Source organism: Rhamphochromis longiceps, linkage group LG17, assembly GCF_057381845.1.
Source record: "Rhamphochromis longiceps isolate RC_006_pf linkage group LG17, R_longiceps_female_GT1.1, whole genome shotgun sequence".
In the NCBI taxonomy this organism is placed as follows: domain Eukaryota; kingdom Metazoa; phylum Chordata; class Actinopteri; order Cichliformes; family Cichlidae; genus Rhamphochromis; species Rhamphochromis longiceps.
In genome coordinates, this window is record NC_140573.1 from 6,188,475 (window position 1) to 6,202,893 (window position 14,419).

Below are 14,419 nucleotides of genomic sequence, written 5' to 3' on the forward strand. Positions count from 1 at the left end.
TTCAACACTGTCAAACCACAGTGTAGTTATACTCCACTGAAAGGCTTGTAAACAAGTGCTTCATTGTTTCACTGTTGCACATTTATATCATTAGATTTTTCAGTAATTTTATCCACTACTTGAAAAAAAGAAAAAAATATATACATATATATATATATATATATATATATATATATATATATTATTGGAAAGCAGTCAGTCTGTGCATTTTAGAGGATGGAAGAGAATATTTGTGGTATTATTGCATACAAAGTGAGATGACTGTAATAAGAACTTTTCATAAATTGGCTATTATTTCAATCCAACTTGTGTTGGGGGAATAGAATTTAGACCAGCTGAAAAGTAGAAGTACACTGCATCATATTTGGACTTGGGTGCAGTCTTTAAGTTATCTTTCCCCATATTTTTTTACTGCAGACGCAAGGCACACCAGAGGGATGTTAGAAAGCATCCACCCATTCTATGGTTTATATTTGAAAACTTAATTTAAATGTAACTGCTGGTAAAGAGCAGCTCGTGTGCTGCTTTGTGCGCACATTAAATAGTGTCTGCCAATTAGTCTCCTGTTGTGATTTGTTACGGTCTGATGGACAGATCTAATCGAACTGAGACACGGCTAATGAGGTAAAGTCATCATTAATTAATTAAAACGAATTTAAATTGTAAATAAATAATTGTTTAAATGTTTGAAATGAAATTAATTTAATACATCATTTATATATTTTGTTAATTAATTGTTTAACGTTTTATTTAATTATTGACACATTTAATTTGATGTATCGAAGTCACTCGAGATCGTGTTGATGGTTGGTGACGCCAGAGGGAGGTGGGGATATCGCGGGACGGAGGACGAGAATCTCGCGGTGGCTTCGTTAGGCAGTCAGAGCGGCAGAGGGAGAAGGTCGGCTCAGGCAGGCTTTCACGTCAGTCAAGCATGTCGCTTTCGAGTTTGCAGGGACTCTTACAACCCAAACACGGGACGCTGCCACATTACCAATGATTTTACGGAGGAGCAGATAGAAAAGGGTTTGTTAAGAATTCAAAATAGAGAGGCGGAAAATGTCTCGGTGGATTTGGTTCCCGCTGCTGCTGCTACTGCTTCTTCAGTTGGTGTATGAAGTTGAAGCGCAGGTAGAAAGTGAGTAGCCTTACCAGAGGATTTTTTTTTCTTTCTAATCTGATGCAAAGTGACTTTCGGTTTTAGAAACCTTTAAATGTAAATGGTATATAATCAAAAAGCTATCATATTCAAACTAGTAGTGTTGTGTTTGGGCTGCAGGACACTAGAGTTGCCCTCTTGTATGGCATTAGCTAGCTAATTAACGCGTTATTCTATGTAACGGACTAAAACTGTCTATTTATCCCACACAATTTAATTCGGTTATGTTTAAAGTTTGAAATAAGGGGATGCTCGTACACAGGATGTTAGTCGTGCCTAACCCTATTGTGAGTTAAGCTCTGCGTTTAAAGCTGTCCTTAACGAGTATGCCGAGATTTACAGGTCCAGGTAGCTTACTTACATATTTTATCTGCAAACAGGAAATGTAAACAGTAATCTGTCTCAGATGTGGTGGAAGAGGCAGCTAGGTCTTACCATAAGAAGAACCTTAGACGAGCCACAAGAAGGAAATCAGAATTTAAATTGCTTCTGCATAAATTGCAGAAGTAAGACTGTCATCCAGGGGGTGCTACTTTGAAAGTAGTGCATCTAAATCAATTTATCCAAATGTAATATATATATATATATATATATATATATATATGATTACATATAAAGGGCTCAATAATTGTCAGTTAAGCAGTTCGGCTGATGCAAAAAGCAAAGATGGCAGTCAACACGATGCAAAGTGATTGAACTTGTGTTACACCAGACTCTGCCCTGAGGCTGAAGTTCTTTCTGCATGTCAGGAGTGCGTAGGCACCTTTGCAGTGTGTGTAGCCTGCTTTGAAATTAACCAGTCATGTTGTCCCTACCTCAAAGCGCTAAATTAAAATCACTGACCAGGTCAGCAGGATCTGTCAGGAATGATAAATCTAAAAGCACTGATAATCCTGAGCTGTGTGTGTTTTGAAAACTTCAAAACATTCTTTGATTTTCACACAGCAACTTAATGAATCTTGCAAAAAGTTACCTCACACATTGTGAGCCTCTCGTCCTCATAACACACAGTCTTCGATGTTTGAAGTCTTCCCACACAGTTCCTGCTGAGGAACTATGCAGTAATAGTTAAGGAAGTGTGGAAGATTGCTGTGTGTGAGTGCAACAAAACCAGAAGTGTGGCCTAACTGAAAACAAGTGCAGTTACCAACACAGTGTTTTGGTTTGGTTTGTTTAATTATTACCAAGATTCACTTTTATTTATATGGCGCCAAATCACAACAACAGTTGCCACAAGGCGCTTTATATTGTGAGGTAAAGACCCTACAATAATATAAAAATGGCATAATCATGTTCACATTTCACTGTCTGTTCTGTGTATCTGCATCACCTTTCAAAGAGGGGAAAAAAACAGTTGTTTTCCAGTGTAATCTGTTCTTTTTAAAGGGCCGTATGATGCCACATTTGTAGCTGTCAGTCTTTGTGCCTGAATTATGCTTCATTGTCTTAATATTTCAAATACAACTGTTAAGTGTAATCAACACTGGCCTATGATTAAAAAAAAACCCTCATTCTGATTGCCTTCAGTTATGGTTAGAATTAGAGGTCTTCACCGGAGCTTAGACCGCAGTGGGTTATATATAATCAGGCGAATGAGTCAGAAATGGCCAGTAAGGAAACTTCAGCCTGTAGTTTGATGTTAAGTGAGGACACTGATAAGATATAGGCTGCCTGATTGGTTCCAGTTATTGTGGAACTTTGTTTTATGGAATAACGCAGATCTGTTAGAAAGAACATAAACAAAACGAAAACCAGTAGTCATGTAAGCAGATGATCAGAAGAAGAAGACATGTTTTATGAGTCTAGTCTATCAAGCGGTTTATAAATACATTTTTTGTTTTGTTTTGTTTTCTGAACTGAATCTCTGTATGCAGATCTTTACAAAACAGGAAACATAATAAATGAGCAGCTGACATTTTACAGTTCGGGTCCAGCCATCACTCTGACAAAGCCTCCACTTTCTGAGATGTTGAAGGATGTTTATGGTGCCATTTAATCAACGTATCAAATTTAGATGGTACACTCGATTATTTCCGTATAGTAGCCTCGGCACAGAGAGCACGCCTTCGTTCAGGCTTTTGTGTGATTAATCGGTTTTAGGATCTGGTTTAAGGTGGCGTGTTTGGCTTATCACCTACTGTCAAAACTGCTGCTGTGTCAGATGATTAGCATTTTACTGTATATTGACTAGTACCAGCTACAACCTGCCAGCCAGTCTTCTTTTCCACAGTAACTTAGACCGACTAAAGCAGGAGAACAAATACTGTGTACAAGTACTGTGATGAATTTATCATAAACTTTCTTGGACTAGGCTTATAAAAATCAGCGCTCACATGACTTTAAATTTAATTTTCGTCAAATTTTATCTGAACCTCTTTAAGTACTGTTAAAGATCCCTCTGTGGTAATCACATCCCTTTCAACTTGTGCCTCTCCACCACTGTGTCAGAAGACTTTATTTTAATTTTTGGAGTGAGTGAGATAAATTTGGCGAGCAGGCCGGGTGGTGAGTGATGTGACTAAAAGAGAACCAAAAATCCTGACTTACAGAATACATAAATCACACTTTCCCCTTTCTTGCTCAGACCGGGTGATTTTCCTGCCGGGGAGGTTCCAGAACGTGAGCATCTCGCAGAATGAGACGGTGCAGGCGGTGGTGTCCACGATCCCATCAGAGGTCGCTTTCATCACTCTGCAGTTCCACACGCAGCATCGAAACGCAACAATCTCCTACACAAGGGTGAGGAAATGCTGAGATGTTAACCTCTGGTGTGAAGAGGTGGAAAGAGCAGTGAAAGTGTGCCCTCAAGTAGAACTGCTGTTGAAATATTACTTAATTAAATGAAAAAGAACTGGTGTTATCAGTAATAGACTGTATATAAAGGTTGGCTGTACCCACAGGGACATCACCTTTTAAAGGCTTAACTTTTTTGTTTTGTTTTGTTCCTCCATTAAAAACGCACCAACGCCACCAATATCACTTTGTCAGTAGGCAAGTAGACAAATTTGAAATTCGAATATTGCAATAACCGTACAGTGATGAACCTGCTTGTTCAACAGAAAGCCAGCAGCACACTGATGATGCCACGTAGGTCACATGGTTATGTTTTTCTGAACACTTTGAAGTTTAAACTTTAGCTTCATGGCGGGTACCATTATTTCCCTGCACGGCTGCTATTCGAGCAGAGATAAGCTGTCAAGATCAAAACTGTTTTTTTGTAAATGGCTGTAAAAATATTAATTTGATTCAATTTAATATGATTTGCTTTGTCACTATCGTTTTTAAAGCTTTTGAGGCTGCCATTTCTTACTCAGCCACATTCTTCAGTAAAACTGTGTAGATATATTGTGTTAATACTTCACATTTGGCATATATTTAGGACACAACATTGAAACTAACAAATACAACAAATTGTAATAGTGGTTATTTGTTTATTTTAGTGTGTAAATATTAGTTCATTTAGATGGATGTGAGTGGCAAACAAGAAGTTTACAGTGATTTTAGTAACCAGCTGGCTGAGCTGTCATTGGTCTGTCCTCAGGCCTTTGTGAATCCAGAAACGTGTCATGACAATTAGTGAAGGCAGCTAAAGTACAGTTTCCATGTTTGTTTAACTGTTTCTTTAAGCCAGCGGTCCCCAACCTGCGGGCCACGGACCAAATGACTCGCAGCCCGGGGGTTGGGGACCCCCGGGCTGCGAGTCATTTGGTGCTGGGCCATGAGAGTTCAGGCTCAGGTGTGAAATTTATGGTTTTCAGGGTTTTTATCGTCAACTCGGTCTCCCTGGGTCTTTTCCCGTGTTGTAGTTGCATAATTTTAAAAAGTTTAAATTTGTTCAGAAGCCTATTGAACGGCAGAAATTAGGTTTTCTTTTCGGAAGTAAGTAAAAGGAAAAAAAACATCGGCCGACAGCCTGTAAATAATAGTAGTCTTGTGCGTAACAAGCAAGCACAGATTTCAGGGATAGACAGGAAACTGTTCTTGAAGTACACTGAGAGAGAGAGAGAGAGAGAGAGCTGTGCATGAAGTGTGATTTTTATTGTGGTGGAAGCAAAACAGCAAAAGTCAGAGGGAATTCATGACGATGTGTATGTGAAGCGTAGTTTGGATCTTCTTTTGCTGCTGGTTCAGTCAATATTGTTTGGAGAGAGATAAAACTAACAGCTTTAGAATCGGCGCAAAAAGGGCGTAAACACAAAGCGCGGACCCGCCGAAACATCAGAATCAGCGAGCTGTCGGCTTTCAGCCCCGAACGTGTCCGTGCCGTCGGTGAGAAAGGCCACATCTCACTGATTCTGATCCGCGGCTCCGCGCTGTGTGTTTACGTCTTTGTGCAGAAGCCGTGTATCTGCTCTCATTTACTGTTTTAGCTGTTTGGTGGTTGTCAAAATTTTGTGACGTTTCACCTGAGATTCTGGAATTTTGGGCAAAATACATTTATATAAAAAAATCGATTCAGGATTTTAATGAATCGATATCACGTTATCCAAGCCAGAATCGATTTTAATCAATGAATCGATTATTAAAACCCACCCCTACTGAAGTGTCACGCTTTGATGCTTATCCCATGCCCGGGTCGACGGGCTCCTGGACTGGTTGGGCACGGCCCGTTTTTTCACGACACTGGATTTAACCAAGGGCTGCTGGCAGATTCCCTTGTCTGCCGAGTCCAAGGAAAAAACTGCCTTCTCCACTCCGTACGGTTTGTACCAATTCGTCACGCTTCCGTTCGGCTTGTTCGGAGCCCCGGCCACCTTTCCACCTGAACTGTCACAATAAGCAAACCCAGAAATAAACGTGATAGCTCTTTCTCGATCTGTGTGTGTGTGAAGTGCATTTTACAAAGAGTTAAAGAGGGGATGTTTTCTGTTACATCAGCAAATCAGATGTGTAATCTAAATTGGGTGATCCTTCAGAAGTGTGGTCACATGACACAGCTAAAATATAAACGGAAATAAACTCAGAGGCATATTTCATAGTGCATCACGGGCAGTTAGTTCTACATCTGGCTAATGAATGAGGCTTTGTGAGTGAGGTCATCTGACCCTCTGAGAGAACCCGCAGTCAGCTGATCTACAGTCCTCTGGTCATGAGTGGCAGACGGGGCGTTCCTCAGGGGGAAAAACTTCTGGCGTCAGTCCCAGAAGTCTGAGGAGACAGCGCCGTTTGGGTCCATGCAGCACACAGGAGCATGGAAAGTAGTTTAGCTTAACTTTCCTTATTTACGTTTCTGGTGGTGGCAACAGTGGAAAGGGCCAGAAAAACAAATCCATGTGATTGAAGACTCGCCTTATCATTAAGACATGTCTCAAGTTTAAAGATCACCAGCAATCACCAAAAACAAGCACAGAGAAATTTAGAAAGAACAAAACAGGAAGTGGGCTTTTACAAAGCATCAGATAAAGCTTAATGAAAAGTGAATATGCAGATTGTGCACATCAGTTTCCTTTATATTCTTATCTCTTTTGTCAGTTTCCTTTTTTTTCTTCCTTTTTATAACTCTGGCTTGTTTGACATGATAACCACAAGATCCTGATTTATATTTGTCGTTGTTTATCAGCTGTCAGTGTTTTTGGTGACTGACTATTTCAATTAGAAGCATAAAAACAGATAAACTAATCATTGTTAAAGGAAATGCTTTCATAAACCAAACCTACACTTAATTATATCACTGTTTTACCCACTTCCTGTTGGTGACTTAAGTGTTGAAACTTTAACTCACTTGTGATAGTTGGGTTTGAAGCGACCCCACCTCTGCGGCTGATGACACAACTGAAGTTGAGCCTGTGCTGTCTTGAGAATCTCTACATACTCCAGCAGCGTCTGTGTCCACAAGAGATGGTGATACAATGCGGTTATTATACAGCAGTGGGACTGAGAGCCATGTCATGGGGGCGCAGATCTTCTATGCCGCCAGGCCTGTCACACAATAGTAATTCAGATCATTGCCTGAGTATGAGCTTTTTCCATTTGTTGTCTGTCACAAGCAAAAATCTTTCCACGTGAAACACAGTACAGATAATGTAAAGTCTCTCGGTTTTCATTAGACTCTGCTGGCTCAGTGCTGAAGCACGTATAATGTCGCGCTCTAACCCGTGCGATAATGTATTTTTTGCTTTGATACAACATATTCTCTAACGCTAAACCAGCTTGTTCATGTGAACGCAGCGCTCACCAGGTCAGGATGTGGTATACCATGTAGCACACGCCTGTGTTTGATTCATCCTGCTCTCAAAGGCAGTGAAATTCAAATTAATGACGTTTTAACAACAAAAAAACATTTACAGTAAGAAGTCAATTTAATGCAAAGTTAAAGGAGAGAAAGGGAGTTTTCTTCATGTCAGCAATCTCTTCAATCACAAGCAGCTTTCATTTCCAAATGAAGTAGCTGTTGTATTGTTCACAAACGTAGCTCTATCCTAAAACTACAGGACATCTGCAAGCTGCTTTGCAGACCACGCCCACCCCGACACATGTTTTAATGCTGATTCAATCAGTCTCATATCTGCTTTCTTTGATGCCTGCTCTGTTTTCTACAGGAGGTCTTACTGCTCTGACAGAAGAGTGTGAAAGTCACAGAACAGAGCCATTGTACCAACTAGAAATCAGAGCAGAAGGAAGTTATTTTTTTTTACTGTAGCGGTGCTTCCTGGGCCTAAAGATCTGACTCTTAAAATAAAATGTTTGTCATTCTTCTTAGGAGCTCTATTATTGGAATGTATGTCCTTTTTTTTTCATAGCACAAGTTGAGTAATGTTTTCTTTCCTCTTGTTTTGGAGACAGACACCAGCATTTAAGGTGTTTAACTTTGTTAGGACCTGAGTCTGCAGTGAATCATAATCGCTGGCAAGTTCACACTAATCCACCAAACAAAGAACCAAGTGTGTTGAGACGTTCAGAGGAGAAAGTGTTTATGTAGGTTAAACTGGCAGGGGATCGTCACCACCTTAGTTTGAGATCAGACTGTACATCATTTTGGTCAAGACAGAACTATCTCACCCACGTTTGCATGGAAATGTTTCATGGTCCTCAGAGATGAGGGCCTGATGGCTTTGGTAATCCACAGTCTCTCATCTATAACCACCATGAAGTTGAATGCTTGGTGAATTTTTCCTCAAGCACCATCATGAGGTCAGACCATGAATGGGAGCACTTCTATGTTTTCTAAACAGCACAGCATGTGCCTCTGCATATTATCTGCTTACTAATTGATATCTCTGTTCGGATCAGATGCCGGGCCTGGGCCTCTCCCTGACTGCGGTGGACTCGGGGCTCGTGTCGGCTCTCCGGCGGGACCAAACGTCCCTCACCTTGTTCCTGTCCTCTCCTGATGGCAACACTGTGGCAGGGACCGGGGTCATCCTCTCCTACTCCAGCACCGGTAACACTTGAACTGTCCTCCAGTACAAAATACACCAGTGTGCTTCTCTTCTGACTTGTTTCACTGTCTTTGAATGTTGCCTGAGAAGCACAGAACAGGAAAGTAAAAGGAGAAGAAAGCAAAAACTTTGGACATTAACTAAAACAAACCATGTCAGCACAGTGTGATTGTCACTGGAGGAAACCTGAGCCGACCACGAGCTTGTATTCGCACTGATTTGGTTTACCTCCACTGGGTGTTGAAACCTATTTTAATAAGTCATGTTGACATAGCAGAATGACTCTCAGCCTTCCTCCTATTGGCCCACCACGTCCAGTCCAGCGTCTAACAGTGAATGTGTTCTGTGTCAGATCCAGTTCCAGGAGCGTGCAATATGGAGTTTGACCTGGAAATTGACCCAAACATCTACATCCACTACAATCTCTATGAGACCACGATCCGTTTTGCACCTGCCAACCTGGGATATGAGAGGTAGCACATGACACCGACTCTTACTGTTTTCTTCACTTCCTGTTCAGCCTGTTGAGCCACAGGCATCAGCGGCTCTGTACAGAGATCACATTTGCCGCGCGCTATCGTCAAACCACCTCCGTTTGTTTTCTTTGAAATGATCTCGTGCTCTCTCTCTCACACACACACACACACACACACACACACACACACACACACACACACACACACACACACACACACACACAGCCTCACCTTCTCACGCTTTGCTTTGTATATCAGTGCCACAGAGTTGTCCTGAAATGGTTTTGCTCACTTACACACAGTCATTTCCTGTTTGGTCTGTGGAGACTCTATTCAAATTTTAATGTGAAAGGTTTCGGGGGAAAACATGCATCTTATTTGCTTGTAGATAATATGTTTGTTAGACAGTGTCACACTTTTTTTGTTTTTGTTTTGTTGGTTTTTTTTATATTTCAAGCATCACGCATGTAACATGGTAAATGGTTTTGATATAGTTGCTAGAGTGGTTTAACTTTAAACACTAAAGGTTGGTTTAGTGATGCGTTAGAAACTCTTCTTGTCTGACATGTCTAACTGGAGTTATGTGTTATTATATCATGTGATCAGTCGGCCTGGTGACCACTCCCTCTAAGCTAAGATTCAGGTCTTAGCTGTGCTACAGGTTTTGAAAAAATGTAATACTCTGAAAAAATGAAAACAAAATTGTGGTGATCCAAAGATAAATGTATGTTGCTCTTGTCCGTCAGAGATGGAGCTCCTCCAGCCTGCAGCCAATCCACAGGAGCCGACACGCGCTGGCGGCTGCAGTACGACATCTACCAGTACTTCCTGCCTGAGAATGACCTGTCAGAGCGCAGCCTGTTCACCGGCTTTCAGGCCGTGGCCGACAAGCAGGGCATGATGGAGAACGGCAAACGGGTATGCAACGTGAACGCAGCGGATGCCGAAGATTAGCAGTCGAATGTGCCGGAGCTGCGTGTTTACAAGTCTCCTGCCGTTTCCTCTCTGTGTCTCCCCGCAGGTCATGACGCTGGAATCGACAGATGTGAGCTCGATGGTTTTCAACTCCATCCCCGGTCAGGGCATAATCTACTCTGTGATCGTTAGAGACCCGCTGTTGAACACCTCGGCCTCTTACGTGCCCGCCCACACCTACGCCTGCAGCTTCAATTCCACTCTAGACAGCTGCCAAACTCTAGGTGAGCTTCTGAGCTCTGTCGAAAACTCGATGCTATTGAAGCACGGATTTCTGACTGTATAAATGACTGATTTATTTTAACTGCGGTTTGTAAATGATTTTTCAGGGAAGATATCTACAAAAATCTTCTTCACCATCACTGGCTTGGCAGGGCTGTTTGTCTGCTTCTTTGGGCATCGGTTCTTTAAATGTGGTGAGTAGTTAGTTCTTGTTTTGTGTGGCTTTGGTGCTACAGTATCCCAGTGCATGATGGTCAGTCTGTGTAGTATTAATACTACTACAGTCAGGACATTTGTGAGTATATAGCTCTGAATGCAGGATACTAATCCAGCGTGAGTCAGATTTTTTTGTTGATTTGTGTCAGTAACTTTATTGGTATCGATCGGTCCACATCGTCATCTTTGTAGCTGATGAAACTTCAGGTTTCAGCCACTCTTTAGTCTTAAGCCTTTAAAGCTTCCTCTCTAGACTCTGAAGCTCTCTGCCAGTTGTTTATTTTATAAACAAGAGCCTCCCATCACGGGTCGTTACATGGTCAGCAGAGAGAATTATGGGGTCAGAAGCTGTTTTAAAAAAAAAAAAAAGATAACTTCATCATAGAAACTAAACAAAGAAAAAGCCTCAATTGCACACAGAGCTGCTGCAACATCTTCTCAGCCCTTCACTCTTCAGTCGGTGGGTTTTAGCAGTGGCGTGCCTCTCATGTGGTCTCCCTGGCCTGTCACGAACAAATGCATTTGTTCCAAACTGAACCCATCACTGTGATCGGCCCCTGCTGCCAGTGCTTCTAATTAATCTGATAATGACAGACACAGTATGTCTCCTCGGTCTGAGGAGAATTTGTTATTCCGGAGCACGAGGCTTCATGACGTCCCAGGAGCTGGAATTTCAGTAGCTTTAACAATGTTTGTGTGAAATGTGAAGAGAATGAATTGCTGTTATCTTATGTGTGGTTCTTCTTCTCTCTCCTCCCTCTGACTTTTGTTTCTTGGGCCCTGTTTCCACCTCTCCTGAACCCCACAGAGCTGTTTTGCATGGGATTCAGCTTTGCAGCCTTTTTGTTCTTCATCCTCATCACGAGGACCACAGAGCTGGACTATGACAGTAAGTCGGGGGGGGATTCTAGGCTTTCAGTACTTTCACATGATGTGCAGCATTTCATGCTTTTCACTGCTGTCTGTGTCTTTCTCTGTGCAGTCCGTCTGACCCTGTCGGCTGTGCTCGGCGTGGTGGGCGGGATCATCCTGGTCATGATATGGTGGCGTTTCGGTTCAGTCGTGGCCGTGGTCGTGATTGTGGTCGGCCTGATGCTCGGCTTCCTCCTCGCCTCCGTTGTCCTCTTCACTCCATTAGGTACGGAATAAATCTGGCTTTTGTTGTGTGTCGTTGACTCTTCAGTACCGTGAGAAAAAGCTACAGCTTATTGTTAAACGCTTCATGTTCCATAAGTTTCTGTGTGTCGTGGTCTTTCTGCAGGAGACATCGATGTGTTCAGGAAATCCGACGCTGTTTTCTGGGTGACGTTCTGCTGCGTCACGCTCATCGTTCCACTCTTTTTCGTGCGTTGGCCCAGAGAGGTAACTGATTTAACGCTTCAGAAGCTGGAGGTGTTTAAAGGTTTTTAGCGTCACCTGGTGGTCATGTCAAGAATGACATTTAGGTCAACAGCAGGTACCAGAGACTGTAAGGGTCTAATGGTGCTTAATCCATCATTATTTCATTCATCATTCATGTCCTGTTTCAATCAACTTCGCACTTTGCTGCATTGCTGCATTGCTGCCTGGCTAGAATAATAATTTCAGTTTTATATAACTGCTTCACTGAGTGAATGGGTTAAATGCAGAGAGCAATTTCCCCACGGGGCTCAATAAAGTACAATAATAATAATAATTTAAGTTACACAGCCCAAAATGATCGAACAAGTGTGCTCACAAGATAAATTCACTATTTTTGGAGAAATGGCACGGTCCAAAGCACAATTACAACACACAGAGTGCAGCATTGATTTTGCAAGCCTTCATAGCTCAAACAGTAAAAATCATGTGTGTGTTTCAGGGAAACATCACCACATGTGGGATCGTTGGCGCTTACGCTGTGGTTCTGGCTGTCAACGCCTACATTTACACAAGCCTCTCTTACATCACCCTGAATATCCTCAAGCGCTTGCTCAACAACACCTTCAGTGCAGTGTTCACTGACGTGCCGTTTCAAACCATCGGTGAGTACACGAGTGAATGTCAAGAGCTCAGCAAAGCTGGCAAAGTTGAGTTACTGGACTTCAACTAAAACTCTCTGGTTTCCTTTTGACCAGATTACGTCATGATCACAGTGTGGGTGGTGCTCAGCGTGTGCGGCATCGTACTGCAACTCTACCGCGAGCGCTCCCGGCCGTTCTTCCCGCCCAGCCCGTACCTCATGTGGCAGCAAGAACGCGAGCGGCGTAAAACTAACGTCCTCGACCCGAGCCACCACTTCCCCTCTCTGCCCAGCCGCCTCCTGGCACGAGTGCGGCAGCTCACCATGCGCACTGAGCCGGTGGGAGAGCACACACCACTGCTACTGTAAACCCAGGACACATTCAATGGGTGAGGTTACGTTTGACCTTGGGAGCCTCAGGCTGCCAAGTTACAAGGACACCAGAGCCTGATTGGACAGGTGCTGAGGCTCCAGCTCAGATCAGCTGATCGAACTTGGGCCTTAGTAAAAAGTGACATTACAGACCTCAAGTGGAAGGAGCGACTTCCTCTGAAAACTAACGCCACTTTTATCAAACACTTTGACATTTTAACAATCACAGAGGAGGGACTGAAAGAGTTGCCTTAATTATCTTTTGAATGTCTGAGATGCTTGTTTTGATGCTTCATGTTGCTTCTGCTCAGTTTACCGTCAGCACTGAAGTCCCAAACCACTAACAGTTCACAAAGCAAGGCGTCTCATCTCAAGTTACTCAGATTATTTCCATCAGCACAGTTTGTTTGTTTGTTTGTTTGTTTGTTTGTTTGTTTGTTTGTTTGTTTGTTTTTAAATGACAAAACAGAAGATATGTGTTTCCTTGGTACATGGTGTAGACCTGCTGACCACTACTGTCATGGAAAACTTTAATATGGAAGTCTCATGAGCCACTTTAAGCTCTAACTGGACTCCTGCAGGTCACAAAAGACATTTTAATACATTTTAAACAAAAAGAATAATAAATCAAGATTTAATATTTATCCAAATGTGTGCCATATATGAATGTTTTAACCTGTTTGCTTATCTTGATTGGACTGAAGTCATGCAGTCCTGTCACTCTTTTTGTACTTTGCACACTGGATTTTACACTTTTTTTTAAATTCCTCTCGCTTTAATGGTGCTGGCTGATTTCCTGTGAATCTGTTGTGCCACAACTTTTCTCAGGGCTTCACACTCAGCTTGAAGACTACTGATGAGACAGCTGATGAACTCTTTCGCCTATAAGTCAACAGGAGTTTGTTAGGATTTCAGAACTGTTCACATGACTTTTATAAATGGCATCCAGATCTGTTTTAAAAGATAAGGTCAGTTGTAAATTGTAATTTAATGTGTTTTGATATTTAATAAATGCCTAGAGGTAAGAACGCATCTCTTGTCTGATTGTTCCCCAGACAAAGGTGTTCTGATGATTTCTTTCTTCCATCATGTTTCTGACTTTCATCTTCATGAAGATCAATATAAGCTCTATAGAGTAGTAATGGGATGTATCTAAAAGTAAAGACAATTCCTCTCCATTGTTGTTGCATTTTAGCTCATTGTTTTAATGAGATATATATTATAGTTAAATATATTATTAGATATATTTTGTCACAGCTGAAGTTAATTTCATAGTTCATTCATTTCAATGTACTAGATTGATGAAACTAGTACATTTTCTCAAGAACATTTTTAGGCTTCATGCAAGGATTGTTAGAGGAATGTAGATTCATCCATCTGGGGGGTTTTCTGGTGTCGTCCTCACCTAAGAAGGCAGGTAAGGTTTAATATATGTGAGACGTATGCATACAGGTGCTGGTCATAAAATTAGAATATCATTGAAAAGTTGATTTACTTCACAAATTTCATTCAAAAAGTGAAAGTTGTATAATGAATACATTCAGTCCACACAGACTGATATATTTCGAGTATTTATGTATTTCAATTTTGATTATTATAACTGACAAGTAATGAAATGAATGGGTTTTTTCACAATCCT

The 14,419-nt window shown here is 41.7% G+C and overlaps 1 protein-coding gene across 1 annotated transcript; it reads left to right on the forward strand.

The window, feature by feature from the left end:
- Positions 1-864: 864 nt before the first annotated feature.
- tm7sf3 (transmembrane 7 superfamily member 3) lies at positions 865-13,821 on the forward strand. The gene is made up of 12 exons (XM_085386992.1): positions 865-1,138; positions 3,744-3,898; positions 8,390-8,540; positions 8,891-9,011; positions 9,761-9,932; positions 10,036-10,213; positions 10,319-10,405; positions 11,236-11,316; positions 11,410-11,565; positions 11,689-11,789; positions 12,268-12,430; positions 12,524-13,821. Exons 1-12 carry the CDS (start codon positions 1,060-1,062, stop codon positions 12,775-12,777), a joined length of 1,698 nt encoding a protein of 565 aa, XP_085243118.1. The 5' UTR covers positions 865-1,059; the 3' UTR covers positions 12,778-13,821.
- Positions 13,822-14,419: the final 598 nt, after the last annotated feature.

What these genes read in the sequence shown, in the direction of transcription:
- tm7sf3 (XM_085386992.1), top strand. Translation starts at nt 1,060, where the DNA reads ATGTCTCGGTGGATTTGGTTCCCGCTGCTGCTGCTACTGCTTCTTCAG. An exon ending in CAACAATCTCCTACACAAGG is followed by an intron (nt 3,899 to 8,389) that starts GTGAGGAAATGC and finishes TGTTCGGATCAG; the next exon opens with ATGCCGGGCCTGGGCCTCTC. An exon ending in TCGTGCGTTGGCCCAGAGAG is followed by an intron (nt 11,790 to 12,267) that starts GTAACTGATTTA and finishes TGTGTGTTTCAG; the next exon opens with GGAAACATCACCACATGTGG.